Below are 27,940 nucleotides of genomic sequence, written 5' to 3'. Positions count from 1 at the left end.
TAGAAAAGCAGTGCTAAACTGCAAAAGGCATCTTACCTGTAGCGAACGTGAAAGCCATGATCTTCACGCATGCTCACCAAAACATCACTGTGCTCCATCGAGGTGCATTATCAGCAGAGAAAACACTAAAACTGGGTATCAGATGGGTGCGAATGCGGAGGACTGTTTTCTCAACATCGTCCAAGTTAGTCTATTAGTGAGCTCGAGTTAATACCTCCTAAGCTCCCAGCGACAGCACTCGTCTTTCTTTAATAGGAAAAGAAGGTCGCAGAGGGGCACGGCTCAGGAGTGTCCCGCGCGCCGGCCTGCAGCTCCTGTGCTTGCCGTTCTGTAAGGGAACACAAGATGCGTTGCTTCAGGTCTGGGTTTCAACGTGCATAGCAACCTTTACTTAAGCTGTGAAAGCCAAGCCGGGACAGATCTGCTGATAGCGCCGCCTCCCCACGGACAGAGGTAGGGAGGCGGTAGAGTGTGTCGCTGCGGCCAGAGGTAGCGTAAAGTAAACGTACGCTTTAAAGGGGCCATCCAGTTTTGAGGAAAAAACAGACACTCGCCTTTACCCACTCCTTCGTCACTGCTAATCACCAACAGCAGATAGCCGAGAAAGTTCCTTTGTTTGGCGAGGTCTGCTTGGGTTTTGAAGATCTGCGACACCGATGGATGACCCCTTTAATAGCGCACGGCCAAAGCATATTACAACAGCATTAGACATAAAGCGTAGAAATTAGCGTAGTAAAACGGCCTCACGGTTTATCCACTGGGTGTATTACGTGTTCTACTTCTACTTTAAAATATTTTAAATTCAGCTATTGGCTGTATAACATGGCCCTTTCTATGAATCGTTTATTTGATATCTAAAATAAAGACAGTACAAAAAAAATGTGGTTTCCACCGTTACACTTGATTTCACATTGATCGTTTACAGAGCTTACTGGCTTCCAAAGGTTGCACCAACCACCCTTCACATGTGGACAGGAGCGACTGATCATGTTGTATACTGTATATATATATTATCCCTGACACGAGATGGCACGTGGCTTTACTCGTGACATCTCGTGTCAATCGCTTTCTGTTATGCACATGCTCAAGCCACTGCATCTTTCGAATAGGTATGTCTGTCATGAGTTTAGAATGATGTGGCATTAACTGTTAGACTGGACTTACACAATGATGTGGCATTAACTGTTAGACTGGACTTACTCCTGACGTGTTTCCATTAAACTCTTCTCATCAAGCTTCCTGTGTCCTCCAGTCTTTCTTACAGATGATCCCCCATGAAGAGGTGTATTGTTGTCGTTTTGATTACTTACTGCGACAACGCACATTGGTTTCGTCTTTCTGACTGAAGGTTCGCGCGAGACTTCGCCATCTTGTACGCCTTTACTCATTTCAAGAAAATATTTCTTTAATGCACCTTTTTCATATTTCAATAGTTGAGATTCGAGGTTTCTTTCTGCCAACCGCTGACAGATTGTAGGATACGTTCCAGAATACATATGAATACCATTGCCATCCCATTGTGTTCAGATATGGGCAGTAAGAAAAAGGACTTTACACTAGTCTAGAAATAATAAGACTATTACAATTTTAATTTTCTTACGCAGTTCACATTTTTCAGTTGATTAAACTTAGTAATTGCACTTGTGTTAGGTAATGTTTGGGTGTAGAAGATTTTTTTTTCAAGTAGCACTATTCAAGAAACTTTGTTGGCGCTATTGCATAGTTTTAACTAGGACAAAACAAGTTTGTCATTTGGTGATAGCTCTTGGTATCGAAACTAACACTGTACTGACAAGAGCAGGGCTGGGACAACACGGCAGGAAGAACCGGAGCACCAGCGAATTTGCTCTTTTGCAATTGAAGGTAAGAGTGATCTAGGCACCCCGGATAAACCCATGTCCTTCATAACGATTCAACAAAAACATAACTTAGCAAACAGAGTTTTATAAATTCCTTACAATTTAAGTGGCCATAAATAAAATAAGGAGGCCTCATATGCCTGACCTAATCAATCTAATCAGACACCCACCCCACTAGGACACATGGCCTCAAAAATATATAATCCCTTTAAAATGGATACCAGTGCTACACAAAAAGTAGGAAGATTCCTGTAACAGATTAACTCTCCACCCTCCAACAGTCCCATAAAGAATTATATATGGAAGCATGTAATCAGATCCAAAATATCACCTCTTAATCCAATGAAAACTTTGGACTATACATAGGTCTTTTTAGACTCCTACCAGATGATCAACATCTTGAGTCTTCCAATCAGATACTTGCTCGAATTTCAAAGAAATTAATGGGGAATTAGCCCTTTTCTCTCTTTTAGGAGGAGAAATAGCATATTATAACATATTGCTTTCTCATACACATAGTAAGATTATGTGGTTGCCACAAATACTACCTACTCGTTATTTTCGATAGATCAAATCTGCACACCATTAAAACAATTATTAAGTGAAACTACAAAAAGAATGGGTAAGAGGGAGATCGGGTGATTAGAGGGTCGGTTTCATGACTGGAACAGTACAAGGCATGGTACTCATTAAAAAACAGTTTGGGGTATCTATGTTAATGATTAGTTCAATAGTGTGTTATGGAGGATTTATTTGAGATGAATGCTCAGAAGTTTACTGAAGGTTGAATGCCACTCAAAGATAGAAGGTGAAGGGTTCTACTGAGTTCCAGAGATGGGCAGATTCTCTGAAAGACTGACCTGTGGTGCAGACAAGAGGTGTTTGTGGATAAATAGGTGGGAAGCTGTGAAAAATCCTGAGCGTCTCAGATTTGTTTACATAGGATGGTAGTGTTTAAATGAAAAGTCTTGAGGGGGAAAGACCAGATGGCGATATTTTATACACACCTGCTTGAATTTTGCAAGTGGAAATTAAAGTGGGTGGGTATACAAATTATAAGGGACACGACCAGATCTAGCAAATTATTAAACAGGAACAAGCTCAAATCATTCTCCCTCCTTCTCACATTCTCTCCTGACTCTGTGCACTAGTCTATTCACTTCATTTTCCTGCCGCTGAGGGGAGTCATGAATAAGACAAGCAGGTTGTAAGTAGTGTATGCATCCTCTTTGCAACCAACAAAAACACAACCAATTCCAATTAAATTGACCAGATTACTTCTGTTTTGGTACTGTAAATATCTATTAGTAGAAGACATATACATAAAGATTACCTTTGCCCTGCTGTTTTCTTAATTAACAAGCAAGAACAGACACTGCAAATTATCTTCCAAATATACTACAATTACCAATGTGTAGGAAAGTAGGATCTGCTTTCATGGTTACCCCCACTTTTTACCTGGTGTCAGTGTGTTTTGACTGTAGTCTGCTGGGATCATGCTAATCAGGACCCCAGCAACGGTACTCTCTCCCCTAAATGGGCTCTTGTAAGTACTTTGGTACATCCACACATGGCTACTGGTGTACCCTCATAAGTCTAAATTATATATGGTAGTGAGGTACCCAGGGGTCTCCCATGGGCTGCAGCACACCCATAGGAGTTCACTTAAACTTGGACTACAGGCCTGCCATTGCGGCCCGTGTGAGAGGGTGCTCGCACCCCTTAGCACAGATATAAGATTCTTTATATCTGAGGTCACTACACTTAAAACCTATGTCACCCCTATGGTAGGCCCTTCAGTCCTAAGGGCAGGGTGCTTGGTTACAAGTGTAAAGGTGCCCCTGCATGAGCAGGACACCCCTACAAACCGCAAAGTCGATTCTCCGGGCTTTGTAAGTGCAGTCAGCTAATTTAAGGTATATAGTGGACAACAGTCATTACGAGATGTCGAACTATAATGGCTGCAAAGAACCTGGTCATGCTTGGTATCAAACATGTTGGAATCATACCCCAAAACCGATTCAGGTGCTGGAAGTATGATCCAATATACTGGGGGGCTCCTTAGGGGACCCCACTGTACTCACAGTAACATCCTTTCAGGGTCTGCCAGCAAGCTAGTGCTGCTGCTGACCACAGACACGATTCTGACCTCCTGCCGAGATGAGCTCGAGCAGGGGAAGGTAGAACAATAGGTTTCCTGCCACAGGGAGGTGTGACCACCTTCCAGACAGGACTTTGTGTATTATGCTGGGGTGGGGGCGTTTTCCAGCGCCGCCAAACTGCATTGAAGGGCCCATTTGGTGCTCTCCTTGCATATTCTGGTTTGAGCCAGTTCAGGTTACCCTGGTTCCCACTCTGGCGTCAAATTGTTCAAAGGAAAAGGGAGTATCCATCCCTTTGTCCAACACCTCCTCTGGGAAGGCACCAGTAAGTCATTCGAACCCTTTTCCTAGGGTACTTAAGGGCTCCCCTATTGGTGGGTCCTCAGATTTATCGTGGAACAAGACTCAGCCCTGAAACCAAGACACTATTCGACTGTCTGGACACTTGGACTTCAACTAGAACCAAGACTGCACCAAGGAAGATTCCTGCTCTCGCTCTTCTTTCAGTCTTCTGCCTCGTCTGTGTCTGCGCTTTATCCTGGTTCTTCAGAAGACCTGTGTGCATCAAGGACATCTGAAGAAATCTCCCTTGAAGTGAAGGAGTCACTCCACTGCATCTGCACGCACTGCAACAAAGCTGACTGGTCTACTTTTCCTGTCATCCTACAGATTTCCCAAGGCCCAGCAACACAGTTGGTGATTCTGCAGCTCCCTAGAGGCCTGACCGGTCTTCCCTGCAATTTGGAGTACAGTATCCCTCGTCTGAGTCGCTGGGACCAAACCCTGTGCAATGAATCGACTTCCAGTTGCCAAGGCCTGTTAGCTCTGCACTCCAGAGATCTTCGGGCTACAAGAAGCTCCAGCCTCCAGCACCTCATCCCTTGGAGATCCCTTGCACTGTGGACCTCCATCTTTGTTGAGCTGTCCAAGGCCCTCATGCGCCTCCTGTGCTTTCGGCCTGTGGGTCCTCTTGATGGTCTTCCTTTGCTTCAGTGGGCTCCCCTGCTTGCTCAGGGCCTTCCCTGCCTCTCCTGCACTTGGTATGCCTCTTTTCGCTTTCCACGCCAGTTGCGGCTACCAAGGCTTGTTGGTGCTCCCGCCGGTCACCGACCACCTAGACACCAAAATCAGACTTAGAACATCGTGTGCCGGCTCCTGGTCTTCCTCAGCATTGCCTGGTCTTCACAGCTGCAGCGGCAAGGTCATAGTCTTCACTCCTAAACCTCCTAACATCGGTGGGCATTGTGCTTCCGTGCCTCCTGGTCACCTCCAAATAGCATAGACTCTGTGCCCCCTGCTGGCAGGTTGTCCTCTTTAAGAATCCACCCTTGGATTCCACCGGACATCTTCCCAAATTTATCCGGAGCCTTTTCTCCAAAGTCTTCAATTGTCATCTACGGCAGGTTCCAACATCACTTCACCCCTATGCACCCAGCTTCACTGGGTCAGGCAACCGGCTTACTGGGGCATCCACGGTGCGGTGGCTCTAAAACCTTCTGTCCTCTAAAGAGTTTCTTCTGTGTCCTCTCGGAAGGGTCCTTCTTTCAAACTGCAACCGTGACTTCTCCATATTCTTTCATTAGGCATGCAGTGGTGTTTCCACTCTGCACACAGCCTCTGTGGGGTTTCTAAGTACTTACCTTGGGTGGGTCCTTGGTCCCCCAGCTCATCCAAGTTGTCTGGTCCAAGTCCCGTTCTTCCTTGCAGTTCACATTTTACTTTCGTAGTATATGGTTTGGTCTCCCCCTGGAGACCAGTGTATATTTGTGCTACTTACCTGATTGTTTTAAAGTATTCTTGTGTTTATTGTTGATATCCCCTGGTAGGAGATATACAAATGTGTTAAGGATTGTGTTGCATAATAGACCTATTTTCATAAATACTGTATGGTTCTTTTTCATCTAATCTACACTGTTGATTAAATGTAAAACAAGCTGCTTTACACTCGGTCAAGATAAGCTTCAAGGCTGCTCTGCACAGCTATCACTTTGAAAGTTTTCTATGGTAATCAAAGACCAGTAAAATCACCATAAGGGTTGCCTGTATTAGTGCAAGGTACATCACTCCTTTGAGTGTGCACCATATACTAAGGCAGCCACCTAACTTTCAAGCAAGAACATACACTGCAAATTATCTTCCTAATATACGAGTTTATTATTTCTAACCTGTAGATTTATTTTTATACAGAAAGAGCAATGGGTAGATATGTTCTTGATGACATCAGAAAAGAATGTAGGAAAATAAATACAAAGTCTTTAATTACAGAGTTGGAAAGTAGGTCTCAGCACTTTAGTTTCAGGACATTAGGATTCACGCATCTGTGGAAAAAAGCAACACAACATATGAACATCTTTTTAATATAATTACTGAGTACAAGCACCCCTTAACGAGAATTCTAGCTGCTCTTTACTTAGCAGTAAAATGGGCACACAGGATTCAAATTAGGAGACAACTTATTCTGGAAAACACAGGGTTTTTTCAGAACAATTTATCTGAAAATAGATGGGTCACACAAAGACATACGCAAGCCAAATTTTCTACAATCCATTGACTTAATTTTTCTGTAGCTAACATTGAGCACAGGAACGATTTGTAATGACTGGTGACATGAAAGTACAGTACCAATAAGCAGCTCGATAGGTACATATTCCAATATTGAATAAGGCCTATTTAACCTGAAAATACTAATGACTATTCTATGGGTTATAACCAGATGTATTTAATTTGATTTAAGAATTTTGTAAAGCGCTAAAAAGCACCTTCAGGTAGCCTTAACACTTTTGATAATGGGTATGTACACGAGAAGCGGGTTGCAGAAAGGTTCATTGCAGGAACCCAATGATGTGGGAACAGATACTCCAATAACAGAGAGGATGACTTTCAGAAGATAAACCCAATAAGATGACAATACTTTACAGACAGCAGTGAAGGGAAAGCAAGTCTTGGAAATATGACTGGGGAGCACTGAAGACCAAGCTGGAGAGAGATGTAGGAGAGATGATGGTTATATGAAAGGCAGATCAAGGTGGGTCTTTAAAGATCTTCTGAATTGGAGCATGTCATTTTTCAGTCTAAGATGTAGTGATAGGAATGCCACAGGCAAGACCTGCGGACTGGAAGAGTTTGGCCACCATGTCTGTTGCATTAACACTGTGGCATGGTAGTAGATTCTGATTGGTGGTATTAAGGCTTCTGTTCAGGTAGTAAATGAAATGATTTTGTACAATAGTTGACCTAATAGGCATGTAACATTGTATGTATGAAGAAAAGTGCCCTCTAGGCAGTTTCTTTTACTGGTGTAGAGTGGAGGGATGTCAAATCCAGGGCGATGTGATGCTGTTCTTTCAGACAACAGGTAAGATGCATAGTTTGAAACAGTGCAGCTTTGAAAGAGGTGATAAAGATGAATGTAGCGGCTATTACAACAATCAAAACAGAACATTACCACAACGAGCTGAAAGAATAGTTTGAGAATAGAGCATCGGCAGAGACCCTTTTAGCGGATTCAAATTGTGGAATTGTGTTTTAGACACTGTATTGATTGGGGGTAAGTTACTCATTTTTACAGGCTACCCTAGGAGATCCCAATGAAAGAGAACTTCCAATAAGTACACACGAGCACCTGCGCCTACATCCAGCAGAAAATGTTGCCTCTTTTGGCTTGGAATCAGCAGAGGAAATCTTGCCATTTAAATTCAATTACATTAGTTTTACTTTTGCTGCACGCAACAGAAATCACCACCTCCTTCGAAAAGTACTCACTATGGGTACCATTCAAATCAGACTTACAAGCTGCCTTTCTCGAATAGATCAGCTAGACAGACCATCTGATGTCATCGTGTACATATTATAGCACCACCACCATATACGAGGCAAAGTGGTAAAAATCAACAACACACCCATTTATAGATCTTAGAACTCTCAGATAACGTTACATTTAAAACATTACACCCTGAAGCACACATTACATCAATTACCTGAAGTGTGATGCACAGATAGAACACTATACTCTGGCTAAGCAATGGTCCAATTCGTCTACAGAAAAAAGCTGGAAATTCTTTTGGCCCTTACCCATGTGCTTAAGACACTACAATGATCTCCCTAGATCGAACACAACTTAAATTCATACTAACCTACACCAAAGCTCACAAAACAAAACTCCAACAAATAATAGATGCAACTGATTAAAAGACTTCCCTGTGCCATTTGAAGAGATTCATAAAAAAAGTCCTGTGCACACGTAAAGTCGAGTGGTTCCCTGATGGAAGCCTTGATTGAGCAATGTTATTGAAATGATTCAGAAAGATTGGTCTGGTAGCAATATAGAATTTTAATCGTGGAATAAATGATCAGTACATCCAAGTAGCATGTTGTAAGTGATGCAGAAAGAGACGCCCACACGGACCAGTGTCAATTTCCCAGCTTTTAAGCAGTGTGGAGAAATACCCGTCTCGCACCACACTCACTCAGGCTTGCGATCTTTTCGCAAGCCGCTGTCTTACTTGAGATCGCCACCGCTGCGATTAAGCCCTGAAGAGTCACAGCCGCTACACGCTGTGATGAAACACGTGTCGGCTTCATTATTCTTTTCACTTACAACAAGCTACTTGGATGTACTGATCATTTATTCCACGATTAAAATTCTATATTGCTACCAGACTAATCTTTCTGAATTATTTTAATAACATTGCTCAATTAAGGCTTCCACCAGGGAACCACTCGACTTTACGTGTGCACAGGTCTTTGTTTATGAATTTTGGTACAGGAGACGCTTCTCCTTACCGCTGCAGGGGCTGGTTTTCCGTTAGGTGTGTTCCCCTGACCTGTATACACCGGGCTTTTTACTGTCACAGCAACAACCAAAACCTAAGGAACACGCAGAGCGCCATCACTTCCTTACACATACCCAAACCCATTCTCCCTCGCTGAAATACCACTTGAATAAATGCCCAGAAAGAATGTGCTACAGCGCCATAACAATGATAGCACAACATAAATGCAAACAACATGACAATCTAAGAGATAGGGAAAGTTTGTGGACTCAAAACATTATAGTACTCAAGCACAGAAGCAGTATGAAGGTCAAGCCAAAACAAGCGATCACACAGAAGGCAATGATTATACCTATTCTAGGATCTGTCACTATGGAGTTATACCCTTTCCTTTTATACTCCTGTGATTTAGACTAAGAGGTTGTATTACTGTTAAACACGATTCCATATATATGTATTGCTTGAGACCTCATTACTTAATATATCCTTTTGATTTCTTTCCACCCCCCGCCCACCCTCCTATTTACATTTGTTGTCTCAACTTCGTAGGATATCGGACTGTGTGTTATCCTCACTGATGGCTGAGCTACAACCTTTTATTTCTTTCATATATGAATCTATATTGTACATAACCATGTTGTACACCGCATTGGACACCTGTATCAGAGATTACCAAAAACGTATACGGACTCTTTATAAACTGTTTTGTTTCTCAAACTTTAATGAAACTATATAAACAATAAAAAAACAATTAAAAATGGTCAAGCCAAACCTATTTTTTTAAAATAAGTTAATTTACTCAAATGTAAAGTACATTACAATTATAAACCAAACTACTGTAATCAAGCACACAAAATATCCTTAGCCAACGTTATAGCTGATTAAGTCTCTTTTAGTTGGCTGAGTTGAGCAGGGTCTTCATACTTAAAATAGCACTGATTAAAAACATGCTGTGGATGAAGTTACTGCAATCGAAAGTGTTAGCAAGTGTCCTGATATCATGGAGACTAGTGCAATTTTACCTCCTCCACCACAAACGAGCAAAAGCTAAAGTAGCAAAAAGTTCCTCTCCCAGACAAGACATGCGCTGCAGTACATTTCTGCCTCCAGCCAGTCTGTTTTGTGTGACACAAAACCACATGCATGTTGCATTATTTGCCTACTGTTGCCTGGATGAAAAGTGATTTAGGTACAGCTGGGCTAAGACGGGAACAAATGTCACACTGGTGTCCTACCCATATCAATGGAATTTGGGAAAATGTACTTCATGGCCGTTATTAAAGTGTTTTTTTCCATCTAACAAGGACAGTATAATTGCCTGGGAGAAAATGGTAGGCTGGAAGATACCACCTGAAACAAGAAATAGCACGCTCCCTAGAATCTAAAATAAGGAAATCAGCTTGTCCAGAAGAGTGAAGAAATGAGGGCAACGAGGGGTTTTCTGGACCAGTCTTGTTGGATAAGGACAGCAGCTTACCAAGTGCTTCGTGACTCATATTAGCAAGATACTAGTGGTCGAGTTGGTAGGATTTGAGCCACGACCTGGTTACAGCGCACCCGAACATAGACTGTGCAGTACTGGGAGGATAAGAGCTGCCTAGGGTGAGACTTCCTGCCACGAGTTTGGCCTCTTTTATTCCACGGTAACGAGGAGAAATATTAGAGCCTTTCAAGAGTTGTGTAGGTTCTGCTCAGGCTACCACCTTTGGTCGCTCTTCCAATATTTATCTGGCTCCTTTGCCATAGACCTTCATCGGTAGGCTTAATTCTGCTCATTACAGAAACCATGACTACTGCTCCAACTGTTAATTCTTCCAACTGCCGAACAGTCGCTCACTTGACCTTACATCTACCATAAAAACGTTATACAGTCTGAATGAATGTTATGATCTTGATAGCTGGACTTCATGTGCCAAGCTCTTAGGGGTAGGCACACAAAGCACTTTGATATCTGATGCCTCTCTTACAGCAGGTACTCTTTAGATGCCAGTAAGCATGCAACAATGCTGATGTCCTCCCACTCAAAAGTAATGAATGTTATAGGACAGGTGGCAACATAGGCGCAAACTTCCAATAGACGATATTAAAAGGACCACTCAGTGTACATCCAACACGGTACAGCTATGCCACATAGTTGCCTATTGCTGTGCATAGAACAGAACTTGACACCATGTCAGGCCACACACCAACATCCAAACAAATGCATTGAACAGAATGCCAACACACCCCAGACTTAACAGCAATCACGCCGTCCACCCCAAAATACAACAATGTCAAAATCCCACGAATATTTGGCTTTCTTAAACAGAACACGCTGGGCAGTCTCTATAAAGCTCTTATGCACAAGTGATCGCAGCAAAACTAATAACCGGATTGCAGAAGAGAGAACACTTTACTCCAGCCAAGCATTGCCAACCAATTGCCCACTTCAACGAAAAAATATAAAATCCTTTTGCACACCCACCCATACACGTAAGACTCCACACACACAAGGATCTCACAAGATTGAACACAACTTCCCATCACATTTAACCATGTGAACCAGTTTTATATGAATTACAGATTTACAATATAGAACTGCACTACCTCAAAGCATTAGTAACTTTAACATATCCATTCACAATTCAAATCTCCATCACGCATGAGTACTCAACGTTCAAAAGTGGCTCATATTTCTTCAAATTGTTATCTAATTTAAACTTCAAGGATTAATAAACTTATTAGGGAATAAAACAATCTTTATTGTATTATATGCGAATAAAAATGTTATCTGAGCAGTACTTCCTCCTATATGAGCAATTCAATGCATCAACATTGTATACACAATGTCAGTAATGTATGCTTCTTAAATGACTGTTTAACAAGGAATGGTGCTAAAACTGACAACTGAACGAATTACTTCACATTGTAGGATGACGGCTCTTTATATGGTACACCAAAAAGAGTGTATACCGTGCAGAGTCCAGGTATTCCCTTAGTAGCAGACAGGGGCTTGCTCTAGCAATCCCAAGGGGCTCTTTTACGAGGTAGTGTGGGTGAGCAGCCTTAGGCCTATCACAGAGGAGTGTTAGACACCTGCAAATACCCACAATAATCAACAAATGATGCACACGATTCAATGAGGAGATCCACACCAATTTATAAAAAGAACACATATCTTTATATATGTTTAGACACCAGAATCAATAAGATCAGGCAAGTAAATTTTTCAAGGGAAATACTTTTGCATTTAAAAAGTAGACATTGAATTTTTTCAGAAGTTGCAATGTTATCCAATGGGAGGAAAAAAAAGTATGGCATTCAGGTACAGTACAGTGACTTACGAATCCAATCGCGTGGACTTAAGGTTAGTATGGGGCAAGGTCCAAGGCAGCACTAGCAGGTCACCTCTGGCAACACAGGGCAGCTGCATGCAAAGTTACTTTCTAGAGTCGAGTGCCCAATGTTACCCTACAAGGCTTGGTCTGGTTGAAAATAGGCTGCAGGATTAGACTGAGAAACCAGTCGGTCGTAATCACAAGAGGGGTCGGGGGGTAGGTCTCAAGTTGCTTGGGAACATTTTTGGTCTTCTCCACAGGCCGGGGCAGAGGTGACTTTAGGCACCAGATATTTGTCATCAACACAAAAAAAACAGGTTTCTGAGGCGCTTTTTATTAACTTTCCAACTTTCATCACCGTGTGTGAATTACTGCCATTTGCTAAGTTATACTACTGTATTTTTATACATATTTTCATAGTAGTCACACTACGGGTAGTCACCTTTCTTTTAAAAACTATTTTTACAGAAGACAGTCATCCAATAACAGGGTTTCTTCAAACTAGCCCTATGTAAACCCCACAATCACAAACTGTGAGAAATAATACAAAAAATGTGAAAAAGACACGTGCGCACCAACAATGACATAGCTGGTTGGTACTCATCAGATTTTTGTCACCAGGAGAACTTGATGTAGAGAGAGCCAGTAAACTGAGGCTTCAGGCAGCGGCGGAGAGTTCACAAGCGGCAAAACATAAGTGAACCTTATCAAGGGCTTGGGGACCACACTGACACCGGTGGCCAACTTCAGCTTGTGCTAGGAAGCGTGGGTGCAGAGGTGCTTGCAGCATCAGACTTTTGCGGTTCCGGAGTCCCTCAGTCTTCTTTGGGGTGCCTGCAGGATGCAGTGGAGCAGAGCCACTGCTCCACGGGAGTCCTTGAGTGTTTATTGGAGGCAGGCAGCCCTCCCAGGCTTTGGAGGCACGACAGCTTGAAGGACGAGAAGACTTTGGTGCAATTCGATGACGAAACAGAACAGACAGGCCAGCAGGGCTGGGGCCAAGTCAGTTGCTCTTCCTTAGTCTTTGCTTCGGCAGCTCTTCATTGTCCTTCTTCATAGGTCAATAAGATCTGATTCTCTGGTGCCAGAGTTCCCCTAAATACAGAATGTAGGGGCATCAGGGGAGTGTAGGGTAGTAGCCAATGGGCTACCTACCCTTGGGATCACTACGCCCCCTATATCACCACTTGCTGGGAAAGTTGGTCATAGCCCGGACTCAGAATTCATGATTTTGCCATTACTAATAGGGCTACCTTTGAAAAGTTGTGTCTACTTTAGGTTACATCACCTTAGCGGTGGTACTAGTTTAGGGGTGAGCACGCCTATCAAACTAGATCATTTGTCCACCTGTCAAGGTGCCAAAATGGCGCTGGGCCCAGGGGGTCAGCTTCTGCACCTGGAAGAAAAACTAGATCCATATATCAAACAACAGTAGGCGATTTGAAGCTCCCTGCCTTGGAATGCTAATCTGCAGCTCTCCGAATACATTAATCCACACCACCTTCTAGATGACACCCAATTCGGGTTTAGGCAGGGCCACGGTACAGAAACTGCCCTGATAAAGGCGACCGATGAGATCAGGGCAATTTTAGATCAAGGAGAGGCTGCGGTCCTTGTACTCTTAGATCTATCTTTGCCACGGTCGAGCATTCCACCTTGATCGACCGTGTCTCAACCTTAGGGATTAACCATTTAGCAAAGGACCTTCTTGCCTCATTTCTTTCCAACCGCATCCAAACTGTAAAGCTGGGCACTTTTTATTCGCCCATCTTTGCTCTTCCGTGCGGGGTGCCCCAGGGATCCTCACTGAGTCCGACACTATTTAACATATATGTGTCGGACTTGGCGAGGTTCATCAAAGCACATGGGCTGAGTTTAACCACCTATGCCGAAAACACCCAGTTGGTGTTGGCTGTGCATAAGGATGGGGCAGCAGTTGCATCCAGATTCCAGGAGGGTATGCTAGCTATCAGCTCCTGGATGTCGAGCAATTGTTTAAAATTAAACTCAGATAAGACTGAGGTCAAGACCTTTGACAGCCTCTCCCCTGGATGGTCTTCCACCTGGTGGCCAAACTAAATGGGTCCCCCACAAGAACCTGTTGCCAAGGTCAGAAACCTCGGAGTTATGTTCGACAATAAACTCCTGTTTCACCATCATGTAAACACAGTGGTTTCTTCATCCTTTCATACCTTAAGAAAAATCAAGAAGCTACTTCCATATCTCCCAGCATCTGCAGGAAAGACCCTCATCACTACCCTCATCTTCTCCAAGATGGATTACTGTAAAGCCCTCTTCCTCAATGCTCAAAATAGGTCCTGAATAAGCTCCAATCGATCCAAAATGCGGCAGCCAGAGTCCTACTCAGCATCCCTAAATACAATTCCATCACAGCGGCCATAAGTCATCTTCATTGGCTGCGTGTCAGAAGCAGGATTAAATTCAAAGCGCTCTGTATAGCTTACAAAGTCATTCATAACTTAGGACCTCGGTTCCTAAAGAACGCTTTTCTCATTTATACCCCCAACAGACCCCTCCGCTCATCCTCAACTTGCCTTTTACCTATTCCACGGACAAAAACCTCTTCTTGGGGAGACAGACGTTTCCTAGTTGCCACCTCTAGGCTTTGGAACACTCTTCCTCTCTCCATCAAAACTAGTCCCACTCTCACAGTCTTCAGGAAACAACTGAAAACCTGGCTTTTTAAATCAATGATTCCTCTCTAGTGCCCTTTTGCCCGAATCATAATCTTATGCGCCGAGACACCTCAGGGTATTTGCGCGCAATGCAAATCACCTAAAAATAAACAAACATCCTGTGGGAGGAGGTGAAAGCACCCCCTTCCAAGCAAGCTTGGTTTATGGTCCCTGGAGAGCAGTGGCCCTCACCCTTGGGGTTCAGACACTATCTCTGGTGGCAGGCTGACGAAAGCCAGTCAGTCAGCACAAGGGGATGGAAGCTTTACAGGGGCACCTAAAAGGTGCCCTTTGTGTGCATGTATTACTAAATCAAACACTGGCACTGGATACCAAACTTCCCTCTTTTCAGTAAAGCCAACATGTAGCTGGGAGAACTTGTTTTCACCAGTTTCACCAGTATCCAGCAAAGGAGCATATGTGCAGATATGTCCTCACATGCAGCAAAAGGACCCTGACTTGGGGTTGCATGGCCTACTGTAGGGGTGTCTTACTAATATTAAATGCAGTGTTAGAGGAAATGGCACTAAGGGATGGGTGTCATGTGCTTGCACAATTCATGCAGCAGCCCTTAGGGACCCTCATTAGTGACTCAGGCCCTAGGTATCATGGTCACCATTTACTGGGGACTTACAGAAGGTACTAAAGATTTTGCCAACTGGGAAAAACAATTGCAGTTTTGGCAGGGATGTGCAAGGGGGACAGCATGTGGGAAAGGATATAGTGACCAGGCACCCAGATTGTCAAGGGCAGTCCTACCAGACAGCGCAAGGTTGTCTGACTTCAAAACAAATAATGAGCCTATAGGGGTCCTACAGCCGGCCAATTGCTGATCGTAGGTTGGCTTGTCACTCAATTCCCTGCTTCTTTTTCTACGGCTTTCCTTATACCAGCTGGTCCTTGTTGTGTCTGTCCTTCCCCAAAAACATAGCCTTCTTACCATCTCTTCGACTGGCTGGCTACTACCCTTCCAGTTATCTCTTTTATGGAACTACTATTTACTTTTTGCTTAAGCACTCCATGAGAGTTGTGTTTTTCAACTATCTTCCTTGTGAGCTTCTCTGCTCTACAAAAAAACACCCACCAAATTCAATGTTGAAATTTCTCTTGTGTGCTTCTCTCCCCACTAAACTCCCAGCCTTCCCACTGCTCTGTATTGCCATCTTGCTCATGTGCTTCAACCCAGTCTTTCTCTTCCTCCTATGCTGCTTTTCCTCTCCTCTGTTCACTCCAACCCTATTTAATCTCTAGATTGTACCTCCTGTGTGACTCTTCAGAACTCAGGGATCCTATTTCACCTGTACGCTGACACCCAGATCTACTTGAATGTTGCACCCCAGGACAACATCACCATCACATCCAGCACTTTGATAGGATTTCAGTCATGGATACCAAATTATCGCCTTAAACTAAACCCTCCAAAAACTGAATTCCTTCATGTGCCTCCGAAGAAGGCTAATCTATCTGTGCAAGATAGGATGAAATTCCTTCCTGCTTTGGAGCACCAACCCTCCATTTCTTACAATGCCAAGTCATTCTGCTTCACTATTGATTGCTGATTCAACCTCATATCACTGCGCGTGGTTCCAACTAAAGATGCTCTGGAAGGTGGAAGGGGCGGGAGAGACATTCAGGCTGCTCATCCCAGAACAGGACCCAAAATCAGTTCTACTAGCGCATAGGATCTTCCTCCTTCCTTCCTCCAAAGTTCACTTAGGCTCACTCGGAGCACTTTTCTACATGATGCAGCACGTTGTGTTACTGGTCACGAGAGATTTGACATCGTTCCTTTCCTGATGTCCCTCCAGTAACTGCCATTAGAGGCAAGAGCCCAAGGTACTCCACTCCCCTTTGCCTGCATACCTAACTGGAAATCTGTGTGCGTAAAACTGATCTCAAGAAATGCTCAATCCCTTCTCCGGGAGCGCCCACCTTCTATCGACCTGGATAAATAAAATGTACCAGTCATTTTCTGGAACCGCCACAAGATTTTGGAAATCTCTCAGTAGCTCTAAAAAATATATTCCTTCCATTTTTTCCATTATTGGATCCCACATTTACTCCTGTATGGATTGTTAGGAACTGTAGTCGCATACCGCCTATAACCCATGTACTGTAGATCACCTGCTTGTAATCCTTCCTAGGTTGTATCTCTAATGTACTCATACGACTGTTTGGGGACTGTTTTCTTGTAAAGTGCTCTGATGCCTCCAGGCCATGTCCACACTATATAAAATCAATGCCAACATTTGTAATGGCCGTAGGAAAGTTCTCAATCTACTGTGGTTGTTGCCTGCCTCAAAAAGTAACTTATAAAAAGGTAAGTTACATCTGTCATTTTTCCGAATTTAAAACTACAAAAAGCTTGTATATAAAACTGTCTTTTAAAAATGAAATGTTTATTTCATGCTCACTCCCCCCGCCCCTTTAAAAACGCTCACCTCACGACTGTGTTATTGTTTGCATTAAACAACGAAATACTCCCACTTCAACACCTCATTAGGAGCCACGGGGTGCATGGTGTCCGAGTGGCCGGTCAGTGGTTAGGCAGGGAATTTCTGCTGTGCAAAGGGTCACCGCAGCCACTGAAACCGCAGGTATCTTGTTGAACAGGTGAATCTTAGTGGTAACAATTGCTCTTTTGCCTGCCTCCGCTAACGTTTGTAATTTTAGAGAGTGACATCAATAGACCCTCCGAAAGACATCGCGCTACACGAGTGTTGCCAGCTGCCGGTGTACCTTCCCCAATGACCCTGTGCAGATGAAAGCCCCATCACCTAACTCACATCTACACTTACCTTCGCTCAGCAGCAGAGCAAACAGTCCGCTTCAAAAAGTAACGCTCGGGTGACCTGTGCCGCTGGCAAGTACTTCCGGCGAGATAGACGGGACAGTCCTGTGCATACAAGATTCCAACACCTCCCTGGGTTAGTGCACGTACGTACTCTCTTGTGACGTTACTTAGAGTCTCCCTGCCGGGATCGCGATCCTACACATACAAAACACCCTATTTAGTGACGTAACGTCTCTCCTGCCTCCTCGCGCTCACCCTGCCGCTTCCCAAACGGCCGAGCTGCCAGTTAACATTCCCAGGAGTCAGTCCACAAGCTCGTCGTACAGTCACTGCGCATGCGCGAGAAACGACCCAAACCTTAAGAGATACAAATTTGCGTCTTTCGGTTGAGCCAATTGAGAGGGTAGAAAGAGCTCTTGGTTTCACTAAACAGGCGTTGATTGGCCGGAATAATGAATGGGCCCAGGACTCCTGTTCCTTTATTCATTCAACAGAGAGAGCTCAGAAGGGTGGAGTACGAGGTTAAAGAGCAGTTTCTCGTCCGGGTGTGTTCAAACTGAGTCAGAAGTTGGCGGTACAGTGGAGACTAGTCTCCCGTAACTGGATTTTCTTCTTCGATTGGAAAGGAGAATTATTCGAAAAGTGTAGACTGGCTATCGAGCTAAGAAAAATGCACCAGTCTATAACTGGTGCTCATGTAAATGCACTCCCATGTCTTCATGTGGAATTCGCGCTACATAAAAGTGAGAAAATAGAAAAAATACGCATTGGCAATATCAACATGTCTCGCCTTTGGGAGCTTATCAGGATTTAGCCATGCAGTACTTAATCTGTGTGCTAAAACATTTACTTTTATTTTATGTGCCACTGGTGAACGGGCAGACACACCTATGGTTGGGCTTTTGTGCTATATAATGAACACTGGAAATCCAATTTATCCCCAGACCAACCAAAAGTATTTAAAATGTTGAATATAAATGTTATTGAAATAATGCCTTCACTAACTGCACCATGTGGCGATGCATTGAAATCAAACCTAGATTGATTGGTGGCAGTAGTGATATGATTATATTGTATTTGTATAAAAATGGCACTGTTAGACCTAGAATTTCTAGACTACATAGGGTAGCCTGGCACAGAGCGGTTAAAGCTAAACCTCTGAGGCTTTTGTGTAATGCTTACAAACTCACCCACAGTAACTCAGCACATCATCCCCAAAAATAAGGACACCACACCAAAGTTATGAAAATACCGGTTCCTTTTATAAAAATGTATCTCTTGGTTCCTTTTCTTTTCTTTTTAAATCACTGTAGGGTATAAGCTCAATACAATAGGTTTCTTTACATTCAATGGATAGTGTACAGTTCATTCATTTACTTTTCAATAGCTTTCACTTTTTTGTGGTTCTGAAACTGAAGTTTCTTGGTAACAACAATGACACTTTGCCACCTTACGGCATGTATAATTCCCCCCCAGTTAGGTCACAGTACTAGGATAACATTCCACCAGAAGTTTCGGTCGTGTACATTACCCTGAGTTAACCGAAGGCAGCCTTAGCGTGTGTTAAAGTGATGCAGCAACCTGACCCCCACAACTTCCTCTGTCACTCCCCCGAAGGCGATATACTAGGAAGAAGACAGACAAGTTACTTAAACATCAACAAAGCCCCCACAACTACTCCGTTCCCACAGGGGGTAACCTATTCTTTCTCACACTGGAGGGTGCTAACAATAAGTCGCTCTGTGGCCACCCGTTCCGATCAGTAGTCTTGTGGACTTCAATCGCTTCAGCTGTTAGACTGTTTGGGAGTTCACTACTTCCACCTGTCTCAGTTTTAGCAGCAATTCATCTATTAAGCCTGCCCCCTCAGCTGGTGTCACTTCGGAATGTCACGGAGGTGGTTTTCCGTCACCTCAGTTCGTCTCACCCCTGTCCAGGTTACTGCTCACCCCCCCCCCCCTTCACTCGCAAGTGCAGCTCAGTGGTTTCACTCCTCCCCCTCCCGGAGTACTATTCCCGGGGTGCCGCTCGAGTCGAGTTGTGGAGTTGTGAGGGGAAAGTCTCACTGTACTGCTCGCCACAGGAGTGGCTGGGAGCCAACGCCCACTGGGGGAAAAGCCATCTGAGAAGTCCGGCCGCAGCGGAGGTGAGAGGCGCAGGCGAGCGGGACTGCGAGGACCAGCATTCTTTCTGTCATCTCCAGCTGGTTCCTCTTCCCGCCGCGCCGCGCCCCCTCCCAGTGCCACGCCCCCCTGCCTGGGAGAGTTCTTTACTCCTCGCGGCCCCCGCTTCGCGGGAGCCGCTCGAGTCGAGTTGTGGAGTTGTGAGGGGAAAGTCTCACTGTACTGCTCGCCACAGGAGTGGCTGGGAGCCTACGCCCACTGGGGGAAAAGCCATCTGAGAAGTCCGGCCGCAGCGGAGGTGAGAGGCGCAGGCGAGCAGGACTGCGAGGACCAGCATTCTTTCTGTCATCTCCAGCTGGTTCCTCTTCCCGCCGCGCCGCGCCCCCTCCCAGTGCCACGCCCCCCTGCCTGGGAGAGTTCTTTACTCCTCGCGGCCCCCGCTTCGCGGGAGCCGCTCGAGTCGAGTTGTGGAGTTGTGAGGGGAAAGTCTCACTGTACTGCTCGCCACAGGAGTGGCTGGGAGCCAACGCCCACTGGGGGAAAAGCCATCTGAGAAGTCCGGCCGCAGCGGAGGTGAGAGGCGCAGGCGAGCGGGACTGCGAGGACCAGCATTCTTTCTGTCATCTCCAGCTGGTTCCTCTTCCCGCCGCGCCGCGCCCCCTCCCAGTGCCACGCCCCCCTGCCTGGGAGAGTTCTTTACTCCTCGCGGCCCCCGCTTCGCGGGAGCCGCTCGAGTCGAGTTGTGGAGTTGTGAGGGGAAAGTCTCACTGTACTGCTCGCCACAGGAGTGGCTGGGAGCCTACGCCCACTGGGGGAAAAGCCATCTGAGAAGTCCGGCCGCAGCGGAGGTGAGAGGCGCAGGCGAGCGGGACTGCGAGGACCAGCATTCTTTCTGTCATCTCCAGCTGGTTCCTCTTCCCGCCGCGCCGCGCCCCCTCCCAGTGCCACGCCCCCCTGCCTGGGAGAGTTCTTTACTCCTCGCGGCCCCCGCTTCGCGGGTGCCGCTCAAGTCGAGTTGTGGAGTTGTGAGGGGAAAGTCTCACTGTACTGCTCGCCACAGGAGTGGCTGGGAGCCAACGCCCATTGGGGGAAAAGCCATCTGAGAAGTCCGGCCGCAGCGGAGGTGAGAGGCGCAGGCGAGCGGGACTGCGAGGACCAGCATTCTTTCTGTCATCTCCAGCTGGTTCCTCTTCCCGCCGCGCCGCGCCCCCTCCCAGTGCCACGCCCCCCTGCCTGGGAGAGTTCTTTACTCCTCGCGGCCCCCGCTTCGCGGGAGCCGCTCGAGTCGAGTTGTGGAGTTGTGAGGGGAAAGTCTCACTGTACTGCTCGCCACAGGAGTGGCTGGGAGCCTACGCCCACTGGGGGAAAAGCCATCTGAGAAGTCCGGCCGCAGCGGAGGTGAGAGGCGCAGGCGAGCGGGACTGCGAGGACCAGCATTCTTTCTGTCATCTCCAGCTGGTTCCTCTTCCCGCCGCGCCGCGCCCCCTCCCAGTGCCACGCCCCCCTGCCTGGGAGAGTTCTTTACTCCTCGCGGCCCCCGCTTCGCGGGTGCCGCTCAAGTCGAGTTGTGGAGTTGTGAGGGGAAAGTCTCACTGTACTGCTCGCCACAGGAGTGGCTGGGAGCCAACGCCCATTGGGGGAAAAGCCATCTGAGAAGTCCGGCCGCAGCGGAGGTGAGAGGCGCAGGCGAGCGGGACTGCGAGGACCAGCATTCTTTCTGTCATCTCCAGCTGGTTCCTCTTCCCGCCGCGCCGCGCCCCCTCCCAGTGCCACGCCCCCCTGCCTGGGAGAGTTCTTTACTCCTCGCGGCCCCCGCTTCGCGGGAGCCGCTCGAGTCGAGTTGTGGAGTTGTGAGGGGAAAGTCTCACTGTACTGCTCGCCACAGGAGTGGCTGGGAGCCTACGCCCACTGGGGGAAAAGCCATCTGAGAAGTCCGGCCGCAGCGGAGGTGAGAGGCGCAGGCGAGCGGGACTGCGAGGACCAGCATTCTTTCTGTCATCTCCAGCTGGTTCCTCTTCCCGCCGCGCCGCGCCCCCTCCCAGTGCCACGCCCCCCTGCCTGGGAGAGTTCTTTACTCCTCGCGGCCCCCGCTTCGCGGGAGCCGCTCGAGTCGAGTTGTGGAGTTGTGAGGGGAAAGTCTCACTGTACTGCTCGCCACAGGAGTGGCTGGGAGCCAACGCCCACTGGGGGAAAAGCCATCTGAGAAGTCCGGCCGCAGCGGAGGTGAGAGGCGCAGGCGAGCGGGACTGCGAGGACCAGCATTCTTTCTGTCATCTCCAGCTGGTTCCTCTTCCCGCCGCGCCGCGCCCCCTCCCAGTGCCACGCCCCCCTGCCTGGGAGAGTTCTTTACTCCTCGCGGCCCCCGCTTCGCGGGTGCCGCTCGAGTCGAGTTGTGGAGTTGTGAGGGGAAAGTCTCACTGTACTGCTCGCCACAGGAGTGGCTGGGAGCCTACGCCCACTGGGGGAAAAGCCATCTGAGAAGTCCGGCCGCAGCGGAGGTGAGAGGCGCAGGCGAGCGGGACTGCGAGGACCAGCATTCTTTCTGTCATCTCCAGCTGGTTCCTCTTCCCGCCGCGCCGCGCCCCCTCCCAGTGCCACGCCCCCCTGCCTGGGAGAGTTCTTTACTCCTCGCGGCCCCCGCTTCGCGGGAGCCGCTCAAGTCGAGTTGTGGAGTTGTGAGGGGAAAGTCTCACTGTACTGCTCGCCACAGGAGTGGCTGGGAGCCAACGCCCATTGGGGGAAAAGCCATCTGAGAAGTCCGGCCGCAGCGGAGGTGAGAGGCGCAGGCGAGCGGGACTGCGAGGACCAGCATTCTTTCTGTCATCTCCAGCTGGTTCCTCTTCCCGCCGCGCCGCGCCCCCTCCCAGTGCCACGCCCCATTGTTATACTTAGGAGAACCCGCTCACGCGCATCGCGGGACGCGCGCGGGGCGGTAACCGGGGCGAAGACCGGGCAAAGAGCGGGCCGTTTGAGGCCGTTCGAGGACTGAGCGGACTGGACTGGCCCATCCTCTTTCGCCCCGCATACCATCACTAACCCCAATCCAGGACTACAAACTACCGCGACCCCTTCTCCCTCCCTCTCCTAGTGTTACTGCTTTTCTCCATTTCCTTAAGGCATGAGCTCTAGGATGACTAGGAGCAAAGCCTCCAAAAGTGGCCATCCGATTAGTGGCCCTATGGATGACTTCATTACCCGCACTAACATCGCTATAGATCAGGAAATATCGAAACTCCAAGCCAGGGTATCCCTAGAGCTGGGTGCCGCTAGAAGGCTGTCGGAAATTATTGCCACTTCCAAAAAATCTTCCCTAGGCCCCATAGCTGCAGCTATTACCCCAGAGCGAACTACCATTCCCAGGTGTGTTGTCACACAGGTTGAGGTCCATCCGACCCCGCCCCCTCTGTCTCCTATTCCACCTCCAGCCCAACTACCTAAACTAATCGAAGTGGGTGTACCCGCCACTTCTTGCACTCAGAATGCAAGCGCTAAATTTCCATCTCCGATGACATTTAATGCCCCTGGCGCAATCGTACCTAAACGGAAACACCGTTCTCGCTCCGCTTATTCGCGGAAGAAGGCAAAGATTGCGGTGTCACATGATTTAGCAGGACTGGATGGCGTAGTCAGCACCACTCAGGGTGTACAGGTTCCTGTGGTACAGCCCGTAATGGAGGGGGGGGGGTTAACCACCAAGTCAGCCCCTGAGCAGGTCACCCTGATTTCTGAAGAGGAGGGCCCGCGGGTAGATGGTTTGGCTAACAACGATAGAGAATTCATTGATCTAGTGTGGGAAACTTTAAAAAAACTCCTCTCCCCTCTAGACCTCAGACTCTCAAGGATCGAAAATAATTTACTTGAAATGGAAAAGAGTATTATTGCTCTTGCCACTCTCGGCCTGAGAAGTCTCGAGAATAAGGTTGTTCCAGACACTATTATACCACCTCTAGTTTCAACACCACAAGCCCCTCAACCTATCCCTATAATCCCTCCCACTCGCCCGGTCCCCAAACCAAGGACAGTGCCTGTGGATCAAATTTTAACTGGTACAAACCCCAAGGCCTCTAAATGCGCCCCTTCACACCACCCTGCAAATCCTAAACCCGGAGCCATCCCCAAAAATCATTCTGGCGACAAGGGCTACCAGCCTACTCAGGATCCCCCAGCCAAGAGCAACTTTAGAGGGGGCTACATTGACCTCCCACCTGAGGCCAATGATTATGTGGTTGTCCTAACGGGTGTTCCTCAGATTGGTAACGACCAATATGAGAATCATTGGTCCTTGAAAAATAAAATAATGCATTGGCTTAATGTCAATAGACCAATTCCTAATGGCCATAGAAGTAGAGTCTTGATGGTACGTAGAACCCCATGGGTGGGTCCAACGAGAAAGAGCAACCCTGGGGATTGTATAGTTGTAACATTTGACGACCCTCACGCAGCACAGCATATATGCTCGTGGCCCTGTAGTGAAGGATCTTCTGTCATCCCCAGGCCATTGTCCTTTTTCTATCCTCCACGCCCTACATATAACCAATCAAACAACTGGTCACTTGTTAACCACCAAGCTAGGAGAAGCCGCCCTAACAATCGTGTGGATTCCTACCCAAACTGGAACGGTTTCCCTACCTCAAATAGATATGGAGGCCTGGAGGAAGTAGATTGACTCCCCAGGGACCTGGAAGCTGAAGGCCCCCCTGTTTCTTCTTGTGGTGGTAGGGATGCCCTAGTCATCGACCTCCCTCCTGACCTGGCCAGAACATCAAGCAGCCCATCTCGGAAGGGTGGGCCGAGGACTATGAGCAAGATCGTTCCAGTCGATCTGACTCCAGGTGATTCTTGCCCAGGTAGTAGGAAGGTCCAGTTGGTTCCCCCTCATACTTCACCTCTGCCTCCTACCCAAGCCATGCTAGCGCCAAACCATGCGTTGGAGGATACTACGACCTCTAACATCCTCCAAAACAAGCCCTTAGATAGTTTACCTGCAGAGGCTGTGGTTTCCACATTCGAACCTGCCCACTCCGCTGTTTATCCTCCTATAGAGGCGCCACTGCTAAAGATTTTAAGCTGGAATGTGGCAGGGCTTGTCCGCAACCTCGATAACCCAGAATGGAATGCGTTTCTTGAGCCTTACAACATCTGTATCCTGCAAGAAACATGGACACAGGAACCAAAACATAGGGTAGGCTTCGCTACCTACTTTGTTCCAGCTCTCCAGCAAAGTGGATCTAAGGGCCGACCATCGGGAGGCCTTTTAATATGGGTCAGCATTGCTTTGGGCCTGAAAATAAGTTCTAGGCCCACTAAATCTCCTGACCTACAGAGAATTTCAATCCACTGCGAAGGTGGGAGGACATTAGAGGTTTTTAACCTCTACCTGAGAGGCGCTAGGAATGGGTCATCAATCCTACCATCGACAGACTTAAGTAACGACCTAGCTGCTTGCAAAATTGACTCCTATGTTCTCCTTGCAGGCGATTTCAACTGCTGTTTCGAGCCATTGGCAAAGGAGGACATTTTGGAATCCTTCGATGAGGACACAAAAAGAGGAATTCCGATACTGACTCTCGATCCAATCCCAAAATGGACGCAAAGTGCGATAGACATAAATGCACTTTGCATGGAACACAATTTGCGTTCGACGAATGGTCGTTCCAATTCGGATCCTGAAGGCGCCCATACTTACAACAGGACTGGCCACACCTCCAGAATTGATTTTATCATGTTGAACTACAATCTTTGGCCTCTCCATAATGACATGGAGGTTATTGTTTCTACCGACAGCGACCATAACCCCCTCTCTTTAACTCTTACTTCCCCGTGGCAGACCAAGAAGCAGGATAAGCCCCCCCATATCTGGAAATCATCTCATAATGTTGCTCCGTCAAACTGCAGCAGGCGCTTGAAGTGGGCTAAAGTCAAAGCGGACGAGGGCAGACTGTTGCAAGCTGGGGCCATTTTGTCTGGGGTGGAGCCTCAGCTTGATGTTTTATGCTCATCTAGCCTAAATGTGTTACCCTTATTTATAGAGACCATAGAAGTGCTGAGTGAACTGTTTGTTATCCCTCAACCTAAGGTCAGGTCTGCTGCTAATAGTGTCCCTAATGCTAAAGATAAATGGTACTCTGCCAAATGTAGAGCTGCAAAGAAGGACCTCATTTATGCAGTAAAAAATAGGGACCCAGTGACCATCAGCTCCGCAAGGAAATTTTATAAAAAAGCGGTGACTGAGGCGAAGGAGATTCATGAAAATCACTTTTGGCGGGAGTTAACTGAGGCAAGCAATAGGAAGGACTCAAAGGGGTTCTGGGATCTCTTGAGAGCAAGAAACAAGCCCATTGATCAGCAGTTAACCTGCAACATTCCCGGCGATGTATGGTTTGCCCATTTTTCCAAATTATACTCTGCTACATCGGGGGAAACTCCCCCTCAAGGCTCCACGATCTGCCCAACAACTATTCCTCTTGTCACCGTCGACCCCTTCACTACCCAGGAGGTCGAAAGGGCAATTAGTGGTATTGTTTCCAACAAGGCTCCAGGCCCGGACGGGATTCCTGGTGATCTGCTGAAGTCCCACCCAGCAGTATGGGGTAGATTAATTGCCACACTCTTAAACGAGGTTCTACTGGGAGGTTCCTTCCCGGTCTCTTGGAAAGGCGCTGAAGTGGTGCCAATCTTTAAGAAAGAAAGCAGGGATGATCCAGCCAACTATCGTCCCATCAGTTTGCTGGATTCAACCCAAAAGGTGGCAGGAAAAGTGGTACTGGGCAGGATTTTGCAGTGGATCGACGAGGAAAAGATCCTGTCTGACTTCCAGGCAGGATTCAGATCAGGGACAGGCACCATCGAGCAGACATTCCGTCTCCTAATGCTTTACTGGAAAGTAGTGGTGCTGGGAGGGGGCAGTTTGTATTTAGTCTTCATTGACCTACGTACTGCCTTCGACCTGGTCCCACGGGCACTACTTTGGAACGTCCTCGATGGTCTAGGCTTACCCCCCTACTTGCTGTCCCTGCTCAGGAAATTCCATGAGGACAATTTCGCCCAGATCAGATGGGGTGTCCAGGGAGAAAAAACATCTCGAATCCCAGTAGACAGGGGCGTCCGCCAGGGATGTGTGCTCGCCCCCACTCTGTTCTCTCTTTATGTCAATGGAGTGGTGGAGCACCTGCTACAACATCCTGCAGATGCACCTACCCTGGCGGGCATAAAAGTGCCCACGCTCCTGTTTGCGGATGACACCCTTCTGATATCCAAATCTCCAGCGGGCATCCAGAAATTGCTCACTTCCTTCAAATCCTTCTGCGACTCCAAGGGACTTGCAATAAACATAGGCAAGACAAAATTCCTTTCCTCAACCCCCCCAAGAAATCTGTTATTCCTCCTGTCTTAGACTCTATCCCTCTGGAAAGAGTCAAAGAATTCGATTACTTAGGAATACGTCTCAGCGATACCATGACCTGGAAAGCTCACCACCAGAAGGTATTTCTGACTCACAAAAGGGCTACTGGAGCCTTGCTTAAAGAGCAGCGAGCCTCATCTTTAAAACCAATAGGGGCACTGATTGATATCTATAGAGCAAGGGTTGTGAGCGCAGCCCTGTATGGGGCTGAACTGTGGGGTTTGCAGAGAGTTGATACCCTGGCCCATCTCGAAAACAATTTTCATAAAGATCTGATGAGGCTACCTCACAGTACCCCCACAATCCCTCTCTTGTTAGATACAGGCACACGCCCAATCTGTGAGCAAGCAAAATTGCGTCCCTTGCTACTCTGGTCTCGGATATGGAATGTCCCTGAACTCTGTAGCTATGCGGATGCCCTAAGAGACCTTCTGTCGCTCCCAGGCTGTAATAAGGTACCCTGGTTGAGGGAAGTCAAACTTCTGCTCTATGAGCTGGGTTTGGGAGATGCCTGGGTCAACAAAACCGCACCTCCCAAACAGTTACTTAAGAAGGTGTATTGGCTCTGGGTAGATAATAAGCGAATGACTAACCCCAACCATTGTAAATCTGTCGTCCAGTTCTTGCTAGTTAAGGAGTTACCTTATAGGGAACCCTATCTGGACCAAATTCATAATTCTGGAGACAGATCACTGTATTTTAAGTTTAGGGTGGGTGTGCTCCCTTTAGGACTATTCACTTCCTCTTGGAACCCTCCGCACCAAACGCTTCCTTATTGCCCGTTTTGTGATACAAAGGTCGAATCTGTCGCCCATTTTTTGTTTGAGTGTGGAATTTATGCAGCGCCAAGATCGAAATGGCTGAAGCCCCTGTGT

At 47.1% G+C, this 27,940-nt stretch overlaps 1 protein-coding gene across 2 annotated transcripts in view; it reads right to left on the bottom strand.

Moving 5' to 3' along the window:
• Window positions 1-17,877, bottom strand: part of GPSM2 (G protein signaling modulator 2) — a 466,273-nt gene extending 448,396 nt beyond the window's left edge. The window contains exons 1-2 of one of the 2 annotated variants that reach the window (XM_086953900.1): window positions 17,545-17,877; window positions 37-328 (exon numbers count right to left, since the gene is read on the bottom strand). In XM_086953900.1, the coding sequence (XP_086810026.1) occupies window positions 37-98 (62 nt within the window). In that variant the 5' untranslated portion in view covers window positions 99-328; window positions 17,545-17,877. The remainder of the gene's footprint in view (window positions 1-36; window positions 329-17,544) is intronic. The other variant, XM_086953901.1, reaches the window with a different exon arrangement.
• Window positions 17,878-27,940: the final 10,063 nt, after the last annotated feature.

This window comes from Lissotriton vulgaris, chromosome 1_1 (genome assembly GCF_964263255.1).
Source record: "Lissotriton vulgaris chromosome 1_1, aLisVul1.2, whole genome shotgun sequence".
In the NCBI taxonomy this organism is placed as follows: Eukaryota; Metazoa; Chordata; class Amphibia; order Caudata; family Salamandridae; genus Lissotriton; species Lissotriton vulgaris.
The sequence above is the reverse complement of the archived record's forward strand: the minus strand, read 5'-3'. Positions and strand labels throughout refer to the sequence as shown.